Source organism: Drosophila simulans, chromosome 3R (genome assembly GCF_016746395.2).
Source record: "Drosophila simulans strain w501 chromosome 3R, Prin_Dsim_3.1, whole genome shotgun sequence".
In the NCBI taxonomy this organism is placed as follows: domain Eukaryota; kingdom Metazoa; phylum Arthropoda; class Insecta; order Diptera; family Drosophilidae; genus Drosophila; species Drosophila simulans.
In genome coordinates this window covers 27,025,994-27,046,554 of record NC_052523.2, presented here as the reverse complement: position 1 = coordinate 27,046,554, position 20,561 = coordinate 27,025,994, and the positions used below count along the sequence as shown (strand labels likewise).

The following is a 20,561-nucleotide window of genomic DNA, read 5'->3' as shown; positions in this document are numbered from 1 at the left end:
GTTGGGAGTTTGCTGCTGGAAAGTTTTGGCTTTTAAATGGCTTTTACTTTTTGCCGTATGGCTCCCAGTGGCGTAATAAAACACAAAGGTAAATCGAAGCAGAGCCAGCCAGTACAGCCAGCTGCCAACCAACGTGGACGGTCACCTTTACGCCCGACATTAAATTCCGGCAGATGAAGACATGGCCCCGTAATCATCGGGCCTCAGCTGCAGCAGCCACCAACAATGAACCCAGATTGGACAAACTTTGCTCGCCAAATTGTTATTAATTGAGCTTTATAGTTTTTCGAAGCGAACTTCGTTAAACATTTACCATTTACCTACCCGTTGGCAGCGCCTGCCGTCGAGTGTTCGTAAATGTTAATAGAGTTTGCTGAATAATGCATCCATCAGGGATGCTAATGACACCTCCGGGGGCGGGAAGGCGGATTGCTAACGAGGTAAGTGGACACTGTCGAAAAAGAACTATAATTTATTTAATGGGTTCGTGAAAGGGCATTGAAACGCATAAAAAAGGATGGGGTGTGGTGACATATTTCCAAATTGTTGTTTCGCCACAATTTATATTTACGATTTCAACGTCTGTGTATCGTCTTTCAAATAGACACACTACACTTTGAGACATCGTTAAATTAAGATATAATTCCAAAGATAATGAAAAGTAGCACACTTTCTGCGCTGTGTAAGTCCAAACAAAAACTCCTTGAAATAAACGATCCACTTGCGTCGTCTAGTCCTTCCGATAGACAAGCTGCATTATCCTCCGCAAATTATCTCCTTCAGGAGCAGCTTCGTTTTCACAATGGCCAGGACATAATCTAATTTCGGTTTGACGTGCTGGCAATTTCAATTTGGAGAACTGCCACACACGCAGTGGGCGTGGCCGTAATCCGGGCGAGCGATCTCCGCCCACCAGGGGGCGCTGCCAATTTTTGGCGGCTGCATTAATCGAGTTCCTGGGCCGAGACTCGTTTCCTTTTGTGTCGGGGTCACAATGGCGGCGGTCACAAAGGTCTGCGGCTGGTATTAACCAGATGGAGGTTATTTCATTTGCTTTTAATTTAGTTTGGCAACAAAAACGGTCCAGGGTCCTGGGTCCGGGTCCTTTGTGGATTTCAATGGCTACCTGTTGCCAGCGGCTGTTTCGGTCTTAAATAGCAATGTAATCCTTTCTGATTTCTTAAGGCCAGGACAACACTAATTTTTTAATGCGCCACGGGGAAAAGGTGAAAGTATGTGGCGGACAAAGGATTCCAAAGGCAAGGACACAGTTTGTTACATGTGAAAGAATTTTGTTTTGAACTTGGGGATTGGGTTATCCTCCCCTTTTCCTTACTAGCTATGTGTGTGTGTGTGTGTGCGGGGGCGCAGTGTGCAACTAATTAGTCGAATTGCGTACACAATGGAGCATTGCGGTGAGTGTGGAAACAATGGACTGGCCAACTGGCTCATTAATCGGCTCTAATTAGCCGTGCCAAGGAAGCCGGACTTCCTGTTGACTGCATCCTGGCATGTATCTAAATGGCCACTGAACTAGTGACCGCTATTGAAATCCCGGTCGGTGGACCACCACGAGGCTCTTTTCCACCAGCACTGCAAAGCAAAACGTTGGGCATTCGCCCGGTGTGACCGTTAATGCTGTTTTCGCCTAGTAATTGCTGCTGACTTCCAAGTGCCCCAGCACCGAACTTCAATTTGAGAACAGCCTTTGGGCAGGAACATTCAAGGGAGGACGGCAAGCACAACTTGGTGGCATTCTTTTTTTTAGCCAGTTTCCAACGAGCTCCTTTGGCGACCACGACAAATGGAAAGCGCATTGAACCGGTACTAAACCATCAACCATCAAGTGGCCTTCCCATCAAAAGGCAAGCGGAATTCCTACACTGAGAGTTTGAAAATATGTTGCTCAGGCTTGAATTACAATTTATGGGGAACTTTCTTTCGAGGATGAACAAATCCACGATGTGTACTTCCTAAGTTTAAATTTTTCTTCCTAATTCACATATTTCCATATATTTTCAGTGTAGTGCGATGAAGCAAATTGGCCAGCAGGCTGGGAATCTGTGGCAAAACGGCCACCAAATACAGAAACAGAAACTGAACAGGAGATGGCAGCTGGAGATGGAGACCGCTGGCGGATGGAGTCGAGATTGCATTCGACGAACCGTGGCATTTGCCGCCCACAAATGCTTTTGGCTGTTTAGCTGTTGCCAAAGCACCAAGTTGGGCAAGATGGGCAAGCTGAGGGCATCACTCAACGCTGGGCTTCGAGTGGCAAACTGTGTCGATAATCAATCAATGTGCATGTTCCTCCGCCCACTCAGAACGCCATACATCAGCCGAATATTCATTTAAGCGTTTCGGGCCAACAACGTCTTTGCGCAGGTGTTTCGGCCCAAACGCCAAAGTTTGCTGGCAAATAAACAGCTGAGGAGATGAAGGGTTTGTTTTGAGGCGGAATAAGGAATTGATTTATTCTGTTGGCAAAGTTCCGCCTTCTCGAGACGCAACGAGTCCTCGAGAGCACTTTCATTGTTCAAGGACTTAATGAGTGAAACTTTAAGCAGATTTCAGCCGGCCACTGGCATTATTCATTTGGCACTTCTCCGAAAGCTGAAAGCAGCTCCTTCTTCTGAGGCTACGCAAATAAGTGGTGGCGTATCTGTTTGACTTCCTGCCAAGATGTTCACCTTCTCCTCGGATCCCTTAGTTCTTGAATCCTGGGCCCTTGTCCGATTTACCGACATCCCCTCGAACACAAAGTTGCTGTTGCAAAAGCAAACTGCAACGGTTTCCAAGCAGCACACCAAAGTTTTTCCAGCCCGACAGCCAAGATGAAAACTTTTACACTGCAAAAATTCAATAAGAGCGAAACAAACTGAATTAAGGCATACACGAAAGTTCTTGTGATGGGTATTTTAGGCAAAGTGACGAGAGACATTTTCCCTCAGTGCACGGCAAAGTAACCGAAGTTGACCAGGCCAACGCAAACAGTGTTGCATGCTACCAGGCTGAGCCGAAGGATGGTAAAACATTTTAACCAAAAGTGCACACTGGCTAACGAAAAAATATTGCAGCCGATAAGGGTGGCCACTTTGCACCCCAATCAGCTCCCATTCCCCATTTCCCAGCTGCCGTAAAAGGCTGCAGCAATTTATTATGATCATTTTGAATAATTCATAAAATGCGGCCTGCTAGGTCCTTCCACTCCTTCGGCCCGCAACAGTGCTAGTGCTGTGAGCTGGCCCGAATGCAAAAAGGTCCTGCTTCCTTTTCCTTGCCACATGACAAGTTAAGCCACCAGGGGACAATATCACTTTGCCGCTGCCACAAGGAGTGGCAGAAACAAACAAGCAAAATGTGTAACTAAATTTGTACCCCACATGGGCCACTGGTGAGATGTACGTCTGTATGGCAATGTATGTGAGTGGCATGCATCGTTTTTCATTTTACGGATTTATGATGAAGATGCTTTTAAAACGTTTCAGTAGCGCTGCGCTGCCAGAGTCCTGTCTTTGCCTTGCCTCGTCCTTTTGAGTGGCCCAATATGATTCGAAGGACACTTGGAAGGTCGAGGAACTTTGGCAAAATCCAGGAAATAAAAGCAAAAAGGACCAAATTGGACTGGAATCCCCAATGATATACAAGAAAATAAGCCTAATAGTGTACCACACTGCCTAAATGTGCATTAATCTGATATGCCCCGTAAGTTCCATCATACCCGGTGTAAAACAGCAGCTGAGAAGACTGTAAGCTGCGTTGAAATCTAATTTGTAGACCTGCCCCTGACCGCAGATACCACAGATACCCCCATGCCACGCCCCCGCCGCCTTCTCCGCCCCTTCAGGAGGCATTGAGTCAAGCCGAAATGGGTTTTAGCGTACGATTTGTGGTCGTGGCAAGAGCAGGTGGAGGTCCCCAGCAGCAAAACTATACACCTGACGAGGACGAGGATGAGGACGAGGACTCGAATGCGAATCCGAATTGGCAAGCGCCCCACTCAATGGCAGTTTCACGGAACGCTGGCCCCCAGTTGGAGTTGATTGTGCTGCCCCATTTTTTCGGCCAACGGATTATGACCCTGATCTGGTCATGTGTGCAGCTGCGTGAGCAGCATCGTGTAGCTTTAGTTTCACTTTGCCAACTGCAGCCCACCTCAACCCACTTTCCTCCTATGGAATCTCCACCAGCGCCACCTGTGTGCTTGCTAACTTTCTGGTTGCTCTTGGTTATTGGTTTATGGGTCCCATGTGGTTGTCCACTCGGTGTGTCATTAAGTTTGGTGTTTTTGCATTCCTGCATTCGAGGAACATCAGCTCAACGAGCCCGTATCATGTGGATTAAGCTGCATTCCAAATCAGTTAAGCTTTGCATATTTGGCCAATTTCTCAAAGCTTTTCTGATTCGGTTATCAATGCCTCGGCAAATATGGAATAAAAAGAGCTAGGGTCCAGATCAATCGTTTTTTCAAAATATCTTTCCGATTGTTTTGTGGCCTGTTTTAGATACATTGGGACCCCAATTAACAAAATAAATCATTTTTTGAATGAAATACAAAATTTAAATTTTTTTAAAAATTTGAATTTTTGGTAAGGGGTTACATCATGATTTTTTGCGAAAAATTGATAAAATTTACAATATCCAGTTTTGGACACACATGGATTGCAAATTTCTTCACGAGCAGAACGAGATATGACATTCAATATTTGGACGATTATTTTAATTATTATAGACAAAAATCTGATTGTTATCTAACAAAATCGAGAATCGGCAGTCAAGTCAAAAAAAAAAAGTCAAAAATTTTAGATTAAAAATTTAGAATAACATGCAAATAGATTAAAATTTTCAGCGAGCTTTAATTATTTATTTTTTAACAATTGGTTTAAATTATTACATACAAAATTTTGACAATCGATTTACAAATGTATAAGAAAACCTTACCAAAAAGGTTTGTGTACAGACTTTCGTTAAGTTAGCTGATACACGAACCGGTATCATTCTATTCATATCAGAGTTCTCATCCCGATTGTAATAAATGTGTATTAATACACATCCATAAGAATAAGAATGGCAGCACTCAGCATCCTTATAAATTGGGGTGGCAGCACCCGATAGCCTTAGAAACCGGGATGCCAGCTGTGTAAATACTGTGAAAAATACTAGCGTTTGCCTCGAAGATGCGTTATTTTCAAATTGAGATTTGGGAAAAGAAAAATTGCAGTCATAAAAAGAATAGCCAAACTAAAGTTTATCTCTTAAAAACGTTATATATGTAGTATACATTAATACATACATACATAGAAAACATTTTGGTTTCTCTCTAGACAAACAACACAGTCTTCCTATTATATTATTGTATTTCGTAAAATTTTCTATAAAAAAATTTATTTTTGTATAGTAAAACAAATATTAAAGTTTAAGACATAACAATGGGTTTTTTCTTTTTTTTTTTTTTGGCAGTTCACTTTCGGGGCGTTCAGCAGAGAAAACTGGAGTGACTCGTCGAAGAAAGCTGCGTCGCACAAATTACATTAAAAATGCAAAAATTCATAAATTCATGACGTGTCGCCGTGGCTCCCTTGCTCTCGCACTTGGGCACCCCTTTTCGCCCCTTCCACGGCGCCCACTCCCCATTTTCCGGCTCCTTTGTTGCTCCTTCTGTTGTTACATGGCATTCCTCTTGGCCAAACAAAATGGCGAATGGCAGGAGTCAGCAAATGGGGCTCTGGAGCCCCCTACCCGCACAGCCCACACCCCTGGAACGACTTCAGTTAATTATTCATGCAATGTCGCTGGCAGCCAGTGCAAAAGGGACAGGAAAGGACCCTTTTTAATATTTATGAACACAACCGATTCTCTAATTATAATTAGGAATTGAAAAGTTAGCACACAGCAACAACAACAGCAGCAACAAGGAGAGTGGGCACGCAACAAAAGTTTGTGTGCACTGAATCATAATTAAAGGGGGGGCCTCCCCCTGCCCCTGCCCCCGCCCCTAGCAAAAGGGGGGTTGTTCGATGGGGGTGAACGACGGCAAAATGGCGCGCACAATGGCATTTTAATGGTGGCACTCGAGTCTGCTAAACATACACTCATTCGGGAGTTTCTTTAACTGGAATTCAGGACTCTCGAGCTCCCAAGTTGGGTTTTAGATATTCCGGGCATGCGACGTGATTCTCCGGCGGAACCACTCACGTTCCGTTCGACGGAGCGTGTCTCTAGCTTAGAATACGCACAAAATATTGACACGATTTAATTTCTTGTTTGTTTGTTATCCCAGCCAGCAGCTCAGAACGGCAAAGATGGAACGGAACCCATTTGAATATCCCTAATCCCCGAATCGCGTCCTGCTCTTCTAATTACCCAACAACTCAGGGACGTAATGAAGCAGCTCGTGGCGCGATTTGCTCCACGTCACGCTTCAATTTCACCCAAAAATTGAAAAATCCAGGAAGCCAAGCAGTCCGGGGAAATTTAAATTTTCCCCGTCTATTTGTGGCAGCGCGATCGTATTTCAGATGAAACAATTGAGCGAGGGCAAGTGGGCTGGCGGGGCGTGAAATTGATGCCAATTATCGGAGGGGGGGAAAACTTCAGAATATCATCATGCTCGCGGGTTTTCACTAGGAAAGTGTAAGAGGAAGTGAGCCAGGGCATTTCTGATAACAGCCAGCTTGATTCTTTAAAATATAATATGGATTCACTATGATGTATCTAATTTATCTATTTATTCAGGGTACCAAATAAAATATGACAAATAGTTGGTATATAAATAACTAGACGTATCAAGCTCTACAATTTATATGAAAAGTCTACTCCAGTGCCCTCTTGTCACTTTGCGGCGGAACCTGCCATCCCGGCGAAATCCACTCCACTTGATCAGCATCTCCTCCAGATGATGGGCAGATTACGAGGGCGCTTCTATTAATAGCGGACATCGGAGCGAACGAACCCATAAGTCAAATCGAACGGCGAGAGTCTGCCGGCCGCTTTCCCTGCGCGTTTGCCGCTTTCCCGATTTCCCGGCTGTCTCCGTCTTTGTCCGCTCTGTTTTTTAGGGCTTAAGTGGGCTTAGTCAGCTCGACAAATGTGCAGCGCCTCCGAGTTTTGTGTCCCGTGCCTGGAGCTGTTTTATGTTCTAGCTGCCACTGCTGCATGGTGAATGCTGCACGCAGCGTGCAGCAACCGACATGCAACATGCAACGTGGGCTTAAGTAGGCTTAACTCGCTGCAGCAGGCGCGTTTTATTTTTGGCCGGAATTTTCCCCGCTGCAGTTCATAATTTCCCGCCATCGAATGCAGTTCATTTCGCCTTAATTTGTCTCAAGTTCAGCGAGGGTTTCCTTCGCTTTCCCCGGCACTTTCGCTTTCCTTCATTCGCGCCATTATTTTAATGCCTCGAATGTCCTTGCCTTGGATTCACCCCTCCTTCTGCTTGCCGAAATTAAAGTGTTTCCTCACGACATTTACATACGGCATTTAGCAAACATATGGCTGTGAGTAACTTCATTTATTTCGTGGCTGCCACCCCGTGGAATGAAAAAAGCATTGGAAAGCGGGCCGGGCGCAATATCCATAAAATGCGAAGATAACCATAAGTCCTGTTTAAGTCGCCTGTTTTGTGGCCATTGGAAGGGGGTCTCCTTTTGCAGAGGGAGCACTCGAAAAAATATCTAGTCAAAAAATAGTACTTTAAAATTTGAAACTTACAGATAAGCGCCCATTTAATTATGTATCTGATGATAGGTTTTAAAAGGCAAAATGGCTAGACAGTGATGGTATTCTACTTTCAAGGAGTTCAGTTCAGCTACAGATGTTTTCTCAGTGTACGTATGTCCTTGGGGTGCGTAGCGCAGCGTCCATCCTGCCGCAGGACCCCCTCATTGGCTTCCTTGCTGTGCTGGTTCATCTACATAGCAATAAAATAAGAGACGCTCCTTCCGCTGCGGATGCTGCTGGCGAGGCATTAACCTAATTTTATATACATTTAATTTTATTTTATTTAATTTTAACACACACACATGCACGAGGGTGGGTTTTCCCGGAGCTGGCTTACTTAAAGGAGGAAAATCTCTATAAGAATGCCCACTATTCTGGATCAACGAATCATCCTGAACAAACTTGATTATCCTGCGACCAGTGTCAAGTGCATTCGCGGACAGTCGTAAAGCAAACGAGCAGCAGCAGATTTCAGCACGGTTTTCAAGGGGCTCTCCAGTGGGAAATTCCCGCCTGATAAACCCATTCTCCCGCTTTTCCTGCCCCCCAAGCCCCCCGACAATTTGTGCGAAGCTCGTGCGCATATTTCATAACTTTTCGCATAAGCTGCCCCAAGATAAATGTGCACAATCGAAAGCTGCATGGCCAAAACAACAAACAGAAAACAGCCAGAAAAACAGGCAGAAGGATACAGATGGGGGTAACACAGGACGGCCAATTTAGAAGCGATTTTTGAATAACTCGACTTGCGAGAATTGTTCGTGCGCCGTTTAGACTTTCTGAACAAGATTTATACAGCAAATGTGTTAACTTGTACATCATTTGATGGAGTTACTGCTGGCCCGGCAGAAGTTTTTTGGCCCGGCTTTTTATTTATGGCAATTGGATTTGTGAGTTATGTTTTTCGGGAGGAACAAGAAGCCGCAAGTGGGCGGGGATCATGGTGCTTTTGCGCTCTGGGAAAATCTAATTTAAACAGAGTCTGCCGAGTTTAACTGCTTTCGGCTTTGGTCAGTTTTATTGTTTTCTCGGTCCGGCTTTGTGATGAATTTGCATCTAAATCGAATGGTCGGCTCCATTAAAAGGAGTAAGGGAGTCTTGCTGGTTTTCAGATTTTTCAAGGCATGCGGTCGCATTGCATTAGCATAATCAGCCGGACTCGAAGACGGACTCAAAGGATCAGCTTTTGGCTTAGCTGAGTATACTTTTTCCTTTCAATTTAATTTCAAATATTTTTCTGCATCCGAAAGCTGTTCCAAATGGAGATTCATAACTGGCAGGGCTTACTGCGAATGTCTCGCTTTTTGTGAATTTCGAATGGGTTAGGTATCCGTATTCCGCCAAGGTGCACTAGATCTCCACTTGACCGACTACATCCTCCCATTTTCCCACTGCCACATTTCCATTTTCCAGAGGCTGCAATCTACGAGTAACTTTTACATTTAAATTTTCATTAAGTATTCTGCATACGCATAAATAAACTTGGAACGTGCTCGAAAGCACACAGCTGAATGCAGCCCGCACACACACACACACACACAAAGGGGCTGAAAGGACGTGTGCATCCTTGCACATATATGCAAACTGACACAACAATCCCTTTGTTGTCCTGGTCGGCGGTGGGCGGCTGGCCGTGTGGCGGTGGGTGTGGCATGCAGATTTTCCATTTTGGGTGGCCCAAACAAAAACATGAAAAGTTTGCAAAAATAAATTTATATTATGTTCATAAATTCATAGAGCCGCTGGCACAGCCAGAGCCTGCAAAAGGACATTACACACACACTCATACATACGGAGGATGTCCTGCCCGTTTTTGATATGCAAATTTCAACAGTTGCCTCCTCCGGCTGCGTCAACACCCAAAATAGCAGCCAATCAACTGTGGCAGGACATGGCCAGGATGGAGACTGGGTGGCAGGACACTATGTAGGCCTCGTGGCGTAACTCGCAGCAATCCTTTCAACATGTTGGCCAGGCTCCGCTCGTGCCTCCTCCTGGAGGCCATTAAAATCATCGCACACCTTGGACAAAGGGTTGAACGGCAGGAGGGAGTGGGGCCAAAGTGGAGCCGGAGTGGCTGGCAGGAACAGGACTGCGGCATGTTTGCTGTTTGCAACGTCCACAGCAGGATAAACTGGCCGCGAGTCCTGCAGTCGATGCCAAAGTGGAATACCTTAACTGCCCTTTGCTGAATACATTCTTTTCAAAGTCAACTGATATTTGTTATCCCAAATAAACCAATAAAAATAATTAAATTTAATTAGACAAAAAATGTAATAATAAATACATCCTTTTACTGATACATAACTATGCTTAATGAATATACTTTTTCCAACGAATGATATACAAACTGCACTTGGTAGCTAGTATACCCTTAAGTTACAAAGGCGGCAAATGACAACGGCAATGCTGCCATCGATGTCCTGCTCCTGCCCCGCCTTTCCCTTTCCCCCGCCCCTACCATTTCTGCTGGATCCCCTTTTTCCGGAGTGTCGACAATGTTGCTTCAAAAATATTGCCACCGCAGCACATTTCATGTTTGTTGTAGCCGGCTCTGGTGTTTCTGCTCTTCCGGCGCTGCGTGCATTTATAAATTATGCTGAACATGTAAAGTGCCATTTTGAATATGAAATTTGATGCTTTTTTAAGCCCACCAGCCTGACCAGCCAGCCAGGACCGAAGGACGAAAAGGAGCATGCAGATGCGGCTTCGCATCCTTTGTTGACCCCGGAATATTTTATGGGTTGGCCGGAGCTGTTTTCTCATATTTTAATTACTTGCAGAATGCAGTGGACATTTTTCTCCATTGCGCCGCGTGTCTAATTTGGCCTCATCCATATTATTTTGCCGGATCCGCCCAGAGGCACCCCATTTGTACTCATTCCGTGGAGCGAGTTATGAGGCTCGGGGGCCAACTGCAGCTAATGGTGAGTCATGTCAGCAATTGCTCAGCGAGCCAAATTGCAGCTGGCCTACTCAACCCACGGAGGAGATCCAGAAAAAAGCCGTAAAGGTCAGAAAATCAATCGGCCAGCTGGCCAAAGCAACTAATTCATTTAAATCTAGCAAAATCTGAGAAAATCCCCGGCAACGACCTTCGGGATTTTAAGAGATTTCACGAATGTCAACCGAACGTTTCAACGCCAAAAGCGAAAGCATTCCGCCGGAGATGGGAGCGGACAGCCGGATGGTTGGATGCCGGACACGGAAAGGAATACGGCAGGGGCAGAACCCCGCCCCCCTGTTCACGCCACCGCCCTAAAATTCCGGGCCACGTTAAGCTAAGCAAGCAAATCACCCGGCCGCGCCACCCGTGTGAGCTTTTGGCTAAAATAGTTGGCAACACCACATTAAACAATGATGCCCACAGGCGGCGAGAAAGAGACGGGGCTTGTGCGGCCGAAAGAGAGGCAGCATGTGAGTAGAACGAGAGGGCGATTGCTGCTGTGCGTGAGCGAGAAAATGAGGCAACAGCAAAAGTCGCAGAACTTTAGCAATTTGAAGCTAATATGTTGACAATCTAGCCAAGGAAGGAGCGGGGCAGGACGAGAAAAGGACGAGGACCACTGGCACCATCTATGGTTATGTGTATTTAAGTCACTGCCAAAGCCGCGCTGAGAAAGGGGCTTCGAGGGGGTTGCGAGACGGGAAGAAAAGGACCTGCCAGTGATGATATCCACTACCTGCGAATTTTGAATAAGAACTATCCAGGATATCCTTATCCTCACAATACATACTTTTTAACCGATCTAGCGATTAAAACGCAGTAATTCAAATCACCCATAAAAATATATAAGATTTCTATGACAATAAGATAACATTTCTGCTTGGAATTTGGCAAGAGATAGACCTTTGTGACGCTCGTGATATTGTTTCGACTTTCACAATAAAAATAACATTATACTTGTCGCTTCGGTATAATAAACTAAATGTGAGGTATGGCATGGTTATCAAATTTCCTGACCGGAGACAACATAATTATTATGGAATAGATAGTGTCTAAAAGTCTAACGACGAAAATATATATTTCAGCCTCCTGAGGCCAAACAGTATCTTAACGTTATAATTGAAAACAAATACCGGATCGATACCTTTATTAAAATAGATTATTTATTTGGGGTATAGTAATATTTTTTTTAGAGATACTTCCTATAAACATGTCGACTTCTTGCTCACCTCTATGCTGACACATATTATTGACAAATTTCAGCGACTGAATGCGTGCTGTTGGTTTTTCTTACGCTCGTATGAGTAACAACGCAAAGCTCCCAATAAGGGGGGCGGAGTGGGAGTGGCCGGCGGAGCAATCCGGGGACAACTCGTAAAAAGTGGATTTTACTGCTTAACTGTGGCACATCAAATGAAACAAATGGAAAACGCACACAACACAGCCACTGGAGTCACGAGCGGAAAATGCGGAAAAATCGGAGGCAGAGGAGATCGCACGAGCTTTCCACATAAATTCGCCCGTCTTTTTTTGCATAAATAAAATAAAATGCAATATTTTCCGCTGCAGCTGCAGGCGGCCCAAATCCCTCGCACAAAAGTCAGCAATCAAAACAGATTAAAATATGATTTGACAGCTACGAAAACAAATATAAATGCAGACTGCCACACAGTCATATGGATATGGATATTCATGTCGCGTTCGCATTCACTTGCAAGTTTCAGCCGATTTCAGTTGGCATTTCGATATTGTTTCCATATTTAACTAGAGCCCCCGTCAGGAGGCTCTGGCTCGGCTCCGGATCCGGATCTGGATATATCTTCCTGCGAAGAGGTAAGCCCGCGATTGCGCGATTGCCGCGTGCTGGCATTTTTATCAAAGCGCCGCCGCTGCCTGATGCCTATTAAAAATTTAAATCAATTTTCAATATGGATTGCGCATATCCAGCGATATCTTTGGCTGACACTTTTGTTTTATTATTACAATACCCTCGATGCCAGTTAAGTTCCTATCGCGCTGCTCAGCCGAACTGTCACTGTTTGCAGCTCGTATCTTGGCAACGGATGGCGATATTCGCGGATTTGGCCGCTTTATGTTTTATGCGCCCAACTCTGGCCGGCGCCTACCCACCTGGTGGCCAAAAGCCAGGTGATTGCAATTATCAGTTAATAAGGACGACTAACTGACCCAAAGCAGATTTGCTGCAATTAGCCAGGCCGCAGGATTCGCGTTCGCAGGAGTGCGTAAGTCGCCAAAGCCCGAAATGCCGGGCAATAATTAAATTATCATTAACGATGTCGGTTTAGCAGGGTCACATGAAACCCAGTTAAGCGGGCACTTTGAGGGGCGTTCTAGAGCCCCACCCCCTCCCTCACATGGAAACCAGAGGAGAAACTATCCAGTTTTGGGGATCTTTATCAGGGTGACCCAATAATTATGACTTTCGTTGCAGTTGGGATATATCTGAACTGGGTGGGTTATCTACTTTGAAATAGGTTAGGTTTTTCACTCAGATTTGTACATAATTGTAACTTAGATAATTTAAAATCAAATAATAATCATACAAATTCAAATAGCTTATATATCTAACTACGATAATAGTATTGCATTGCGAATTCTTCGCATAATATGGCTTTAAATATGTAACATACACTCATATTTCAAAAATCCTCAGCCCAACCGCAAATCACAGATTTGCGCAGTTTCGACCAACAAATTGGAAAATATACGAAAAGCAAACCGAAATGCCGCTAAATGGGTTCCGAATGTAATTGTATTTGCATTTGCATTGGGGCCGAGAGAACACAACTGTACTTGGGGGCTGTGTGTGCTGTGCAAATCCACGCAAAATTCCCAAATTCCGGATGGGTTGGGTTCAAATCGGACCGAGAGGGTTGAAGTGTGCTTAAATTCTCATTAGACGCATTAGTGGCGTTGACCAGCTGCCACGCCCACCGCCCGCCGCCGCCTCTTTGCACCTGACCATGCCCGAAATTCAATAATAATAATTGATTGCTTATTACAAACGCACTGCATATGTGTCTCAAATTTATGTGGAAATTCAGGGGGGGAGCGGGTGGAGTTTGCTAATATTTACGCATTAGTTATTTGCCGATGAGGAGGAGGTGAACCCCCTGCCAAATCCACCCTGTAAATGCCAAATGACCAATGCACCTGTACGGCCCAAAATCATCATTAAAGTTTAATGTTTTCATTTCGGTTTGTGCACGCAGCAATTTTAATTATTAACTTTATAATTATGCAAAATCACGAATTACATTAGAATCACTTTGTTATGCCGATTTGGTTTACGGTCTCTTTGAGCGGTGAATCGAGTGAATTGCGAGCTGATGTGGCACTTCTAATCAAGATTCGGATGCCATTCCATTCCCCATTCCCCTCCTCCCATCAACTCGGCCACAATAATTAAGCCCTGTGGAATAATAAGCGAAAGCAATAATAACAGAAGTTTAAACTAAACGATTTTACAGACGACTATGGTCTCACACTATTAATATCTAAGGCTGATTACTTTTCGTAAGTAAGATATTTTAAAATGAAAGTTAAATAATGCAGTATAATATTTATTTTATATCCAAAGCTTTGTTTTATTTGGGAATCATTAGGAACACTTTTTTAAGACTCTCATTGGAATAGTCCTCCTCCCAAGGGAATAGTTCTGGGAATGGCCCGAGTCGCCTTTGCGATAAGTGGAGCCTATAAAGTCAGCCCCACGATTTCAAAAGCTCCAGTTGAAGAAATTCCGCGCAATGACCCACAAGATCGCCGTTAAGTGGTTCACTATTTTCCTCGTACAGGAGGTACTGGCAGCTCAACAGCCAGCGATATCCAAATCCAGGAGCTTTTCACTGGAATCCATCCCCACCAATGTGCTGATCATCTCCAGCGTAGTCCTGATCACTTGTACTTGGATTGGCTGCGCCTACTTCATGGCCAATCGCCATCAGAAGGCGGTCCAGTATCTCCAGAGCCAACTTGACGAACTGTGGCTGCTGCAGGCCAAGCCCTCCGTTTGGCCACATGCTCCCTTTATCCCAAATGCCCGGGAGCAGAATCCGTCGGAGTATATTCCGCCTAGGGATCCAGAGGAGCAGGAAAAGGAGGCCGATGAGTCGCGGGAGAGGGCTGAAAAAGCCATGGCATTTTTGGAGACCTTTAACAAACATAAAGATAAAGAGTGAGATAAAACAGACTTTAAGTGGAATTATGAATTGGAGGAATTTCAGCTTAACATCCTTGCATATATATTAAAAAGGATATTATACTTAAATAACCACATTAGTTTCCAATTATTTGTTTTAGTTTTATTAAATTTCTTGTTGCAGTCAGCACTGACTTAGCCTTAAATTTATTTGAGTACCCTCAAAATTCATGCTATTCGACGTGTGGCAAAAAGTGCAGCATGATAGGCAATTTGTTGACCCTGGGCTGCCTTCTGGCCCAAGTTATCCCTCGGATTCGGGGGCAGTATGCGGCGGTGAACTGCTCGGATCCCCGGATCGAAACGACGTCCTGTGGCCGCTTCAGTCCGAACGGGTGCTGTGCCAAGGGATGTGTGAGGAATGTGCGCGGAAGGTGCGTCCAGGAGCAGTGCACCGCATCCTGGAGCGGCTGGCTCCAGAGGCCAGTGACCATGAGCTGCTACTTCCACTGGTTCCTGCTGATCTTCGCCGGGCTCATCACGGCCCTCATGCTCGGCCTGGTGGCCTGCAACGCGGCCTGTGAAATAAGGCGCTACCTTCGACAGCGGAGAGTCCAGCGGTTCAGGCGCTTCAGGGACCTGAGCGTAGTCTCCATTGGATCCACTCAGTGCTAGAGCACGTGTGAGCATGAGGTCCTTGGGCTGAGGGGCTGGGAATCAGGAAGGAAGTGCCGAGGGATTTACCATAATCTGCAATACATTAGCGGCAGCTTTGCTCTGGATTCCAATTCAATTCTTTGGGTATCTCCGGCCAAAGCCATGTAAATTACGATTCGCCACCTCGGAAATCCTATTAGTAGTTAAAACCTGATTAGGAAATACTTGCGGCCGAGCCTCGGGCTCACATTTCCTGAAAGCAAATAATAATAAATGGCTCTCACATGCGAGATGCTTTGTGGATTGGATACATGCCCTCCAGGGTGACACCTCCTCCGGAGCACGTCGAAGGTGGCGTGGAATTCAGATGGCTGTGGAGTCGAGTCAAAGGTGCAATAACCCAACCGAACGGGGCACATAAAACTAAATGGCTGCGGGTTGCGTTGCCAGTCCTCGAAGTCCTTTCCATACCCCCGGACCCCGATCCCGGATCACCAGCTCCCTCCTCTGCGGATTCAGTAGCTATTGCGGTGGAGATAACAACCATAAGGGTACACCCGAGGACACTCAGAGAGGAACGGTGCAAATAGGATTGTGAAAGTGTATATTTTGTCACAGCTTCTTTCTGTTTTAAGTGGGTAAGACTATTAAAATCGGGAAACTAAATATTTTATTGAAATTTTCAGTCTTTAGTCTCTAGTCTATTTAAAATTTAAAACCCCTCTGCTTTATGATATTTCTGCGTTTTTTCATTTCCCCTGCTGTTCAGCTTATGTGTGCGGATATAAATGTATATATTTTTAGTATAACTGAAAGTCAGTCAGGCATGCAGCCAAAGCTAAACGCGCTGCCAACCGCGCAGAAAATGAAATGGAAAATATTGGCGGGAAGGGGAGCTGGAAAAGCGGAAAATAAAAAGGAAATAAACGAGCCAAAAAGGAAAAGCTTTGCGAAAAGGTTGCCCATGTGTGTGTGGGGTGGGGGGAGCATGGGGTCCCGGGTAGCAGATTTAGAGGTTGCTTATGTGTGATTTAGTACAGCATGCGCGAATATGGCGGCGATAATTCTTTAAAAATTGGAAATTATTTTCCAATCGATTTCGCATTTAGCCAAAAAGCACTCAACACAAAGACACAAAGGGCCGCCAACGAGTGTCTTTTATAAACTTGTGTAGTTGTTCGCTTTCGGATTGGCTGGGCCGCACAAGCGGCTGCACCCACACACGAGTGTGTATTTATATTTGATAAAAATGTATGAAAAATACGATATTTCGTTATTTTTCACCTGGCTGCAGCTTTGAAAAGGATTTGGCAGCTGAAATCATGGATTTGGATTTGGCTTTGCCATTGGCTTTCCGTGTAGTTTGTTTATTTCCCTGGCTTGTCAAGTGAAAAGCGTTTGAATGAATTTGAGAGAGGGAGAAAAATGAGCAGTTTGGCTGCTCAAAAATGTAGGGCAATTAAGTATGAACAACATGATTCCAATATCCAAGATAAGGGATATCCACTTAGATAATTCATTGAAATTCATTTGACACCAAGTATATGTCCATTAATTAATATAGGTAATTTCTGCCTGTGCACGGAGCAGAATCAAGGTTGGCCAACTGTTTTAACCACATCAACCGCCCATCCTCATTCAGCCAAGTTTATATAAAAGCGATTCTCATTTCTTGATGCCAGTAAGCAACCAAAACATTTGCTCGCATTGTGTGAGTCCTGTACAAAGGATACAATGGGCACAAAAGGTTAGATACACACACATAGCAGGGGGCGTGTTTCGTTTTTTTTGGGGTGGACCCAAGGACCAAGGAGCAAAATGCGGGGAGTGGGCGATTCGTGACATATTTTATTTGCACAATGACAATACGAGTTACTCGACAGGGTCTAAAGGAGGTAGGGGTCGTGGCGGGGGCGGGGGAAGGACATCCGCAACCCGCCATTACACAAACACACCCTCTTCCGTTTCCTCTGCCCTTCCACCCACACCAGCCCACAATTACAGTTCGAGTTGGAAGGGAGGCGGAAAGTGGGTGGGGAGAACAGAAGCAGTGGCGCACAAAGTAGTAAAATAAGTGCAAAGGATAATGCGAATTGAAATGACAAAACCCGGAATAATCATTGGCTCCACACTCTCGGAGATAACGAATGGGTGGGGTTTTCGAAGTGGAGGAGGGAAGGGGAGTCCCCGAATGGGGAACGCTGATAAGGGGCAAACCTTTTAGCGTTTTGCCGACGGCTTTCGCGCTCAGCTGCTTAAACATTTCATCAGCACCTAGACTGCTCCATAAAAAGTTAGTACGCAGATAAAACAAAAGTAAAGATGGCAGTGTATTAAATGGAATGGTCTACGGAGTATTACAAATCAGAAGAGGCGTTTATTACCAAGTATTTGTAGGCGGAATATTTAGTTATTGGAATATTGAATTTTTATTGCTTTCATATAATTTTGATATTGACTAACTTTGAATGCACTTTAAATTCAACCAAGATTGCAATTCTACAAAATGAGGCAAACCATCAATCAACAGCTCCTTGGCCTTGATTTCTTCGGCTATACTTATGGCTCTTAGGGAAATTAAAATGTGCTCATTTTGTTGCCAAGTCCTAGGATTGCGAAAGCCCCCACACACTGGCATGAAAATCAAATTGCGCGCATGACAATATTGTCAATTTTATTTGCCGCCATTTTTATTGCAATCTCGCTGCGATGTCCCCTTTTGCCGGGGACTATCCTATACTTTTCAGCTCCTTGTGCTCCGTCTATTCCTTCTATTCCCGGACGAGGAGGCCGGCCTCGTAAAATATTTTTATGTATTTTTTATTTACCCGGGCTGCCTGCCATGCATGACCCCAATACGAGCTAGGGGGCCACAGGTCGGGGCCCAGGATGCGGAAGCCACTGCAATTGGTGGAGCAGCTCCTTGGCCCGCTTTTAATGTGCGCCATTTTATTTGCCACAAAACCGACACACGGCACCATTAAAAAGCCATAAGCGTTGAGCCCCGGCCTCTCTTTCCCACCCGGCTTTTCCTTTTGGCCGGACCCGCGTTTAGACGTTATTAGAAATCGCCACCACCTCACCACTCCCCCCAGTCGGGAAACCACCCACGCTCCGCCGACCTTCTTCTTGTCGGCCATAAACCGGGCAAACATTTTGATTACAGTTTTTATGATTTTTAGGTCAAAATTTGGCATCATAAAATGGCCAGCGAGTAAATTTGAAATGAATAAATAAAGGCCAGTCAAATATGAGATGATTTTATGGCCATCATTTAGTATTTGGTCATAAATGGGGTCGACCTGCAGATGGGACATTCGAATATTATTATCATCGTGTCTGGGCTTTGTTTACAGAGGGAGAAGAAAACACTGGCGCAATTACTCAGCTTTCTGTAGTTAATATATCAGGCCCATCTTAACGAGGCCCAAAGCTGCGGCAGTAAAGGCGGCTCAGGAATTGAAATTTAAATTGTCGGCGACTCATTAAGCCGAAAACCCTTTGTTTAAGCAGGTGCCATAGGCACAGATCCTTGGGACTTCCCAAGAAGAGAAGGACCTGACATATGGCCCAAGTGAAAGTCAGTTAATGGGGATGGCTGGGGCGTGGCGTGGGGCCAATCCGAACCAGAACTGTGTGCCTGGCAGATAAGAGCGTCGAAGATTTATTGCCAACGCAATGAGTTAAGAAAGACAAGTACCTAAGGGAAAAATACAGCAGCCAAGATGGAGACCACGATGATGAGGATGATGATGATGGGAATGATGATAATCATCGAGTGACGTGTTTGCACGCTGCAAACAAAGAAGCGGACCAGCAGCAATAGTAATGATGAAGCTGCCGCATACTGACAAAGTAAATGATGGGGAATCAGCCAAGGGTCGGGGTCCCAAGTAAGACAAGTAGAAATAACTCGCCCCGCTGCTCGACTGGTTCTCTGATTGCCTCTACATGGCCTGGCATGGTGGGGGCACCAAGGATGGCACCAGATGGGGTGGGATCCAAGGGGGTATGGTATCCAACGGGGTGGGTTACGCAAATAATGGCTGACAACATGCGTCGCTCCCTAAGACAGTTTCAAGATGGCGCTTCTTTCGCGGGAGCTATCGAACAGTTTCCAGAGATGCGAAAGGATCTTCAGGTTGTATTGAATTGATGGAAAATATTGTTATACAACATTTGGTTACCTAACACAAAGGATTTTCTGGCCTATGGTAAGTACTAATTACATTCCTTGCTAAAACTTACATTGGGAAATGTGTTTTTTATATTCTTTATTTTATAAATTTCGTTAAACAAGACTTTTCATCGTGAGTCACGCTGCTGACGCCGCTGTGCTTCCCCCACCACCAACCCATGCAAATACATATATAATCATGCATATATATATAGGAAGTTGATTTTAATTGCGGCTCATCCATTATGCGGCCTGTTGGGGCTGCTCTGCCCGGTTGACGGCCTGAGCTTGATTAACAATAATTAGGCTCGGCATTAATTACGCCGAAAAGTTAATTGCGCGAGTGAGTGTGTGCCGATAAAGTAATTCCAGATAGGGGAAAAAACTCCCCGAAACTCTCACATTCGCAAACCATCTTGCGATTTTCAGGCATGAGGAACACAGCCCAGCCCAGAAATGGGGACAATAATAGAGTTGCTAAAACAGCTGGAGCGCAACTTATTAACCCTTTGACGCCCCAGCAGGCCAAATCCACCCACGCACAGAGGCGGCAATAAAATCAATCTTATTAAAACATTAACAGCGGGCAAAGGGGAATAAAATAAATCAAATGGTCGCCGGGTCGCAGTTTAGCCCCCCCTGCATCTCCCGCAATCGCCGAAATTGATGCTTAACGCAGCGGGAAATCCCATTTCCCCGATTTTCCCTTCTCTGGCCACTTTATTAGCCGCCTTCAATCAAGGCGGGCAGCATATGAAATTCAAATTTGATGCCCCGAACCAGGAAAACCAACCCCCCGACGCGGATGTCCTTTTATTATTATTTTTATTGTGCGGTGATTTTCCGGGGGGTTGTCACTTTGCGGGGTGCATATAAATGCGACATAATTTCGCCGTAAT

General features: G+C 45.0%; 2 protein-coding genes across 2 annotated transcripts; both read left to right on the top strand.

The window, feature by feature from the left end:
- The first annotated feature begins 14,395 nt into the window (after nucleotides 1–14,395).
- On the top strand, nucleotides 14,396–14,958 carry LOC6730286. The gene has a single exon (XM_002105533.3). It carries the CDS (start codon nucleotides 14,437–14,439, stop codon nucleotides 14,866–14,868), a length of 432 nt encoding a protein of 143 aa, XP_002105569.1. The 5' UTR covers nucleotides 14,396–14,436; the 3' UTR covers nucleotides 14,869–14,958.
- A 38-nt stretch (nucleotides 14,959–14,996) lies between these two features.
- On the top strand, nucleotides 14,997–16,163 carry LOC27206384. The gene has a single exon (XM_016173478.2). The coding sequence runs from the start codon at nucleotides 15,090–15,092 to the stop codon at nucleotides 15,501–15,503; it is 414 nt and encodes a 137-aa protein (XP_016037047.1). The 5' UTR covers nucleotides 14,997–15,089; the 3' UTR covers nucleotides 15,504–16,163.
- Nucleotides 16,164–20,561: the final 4,398 nt, after the last annotated feature.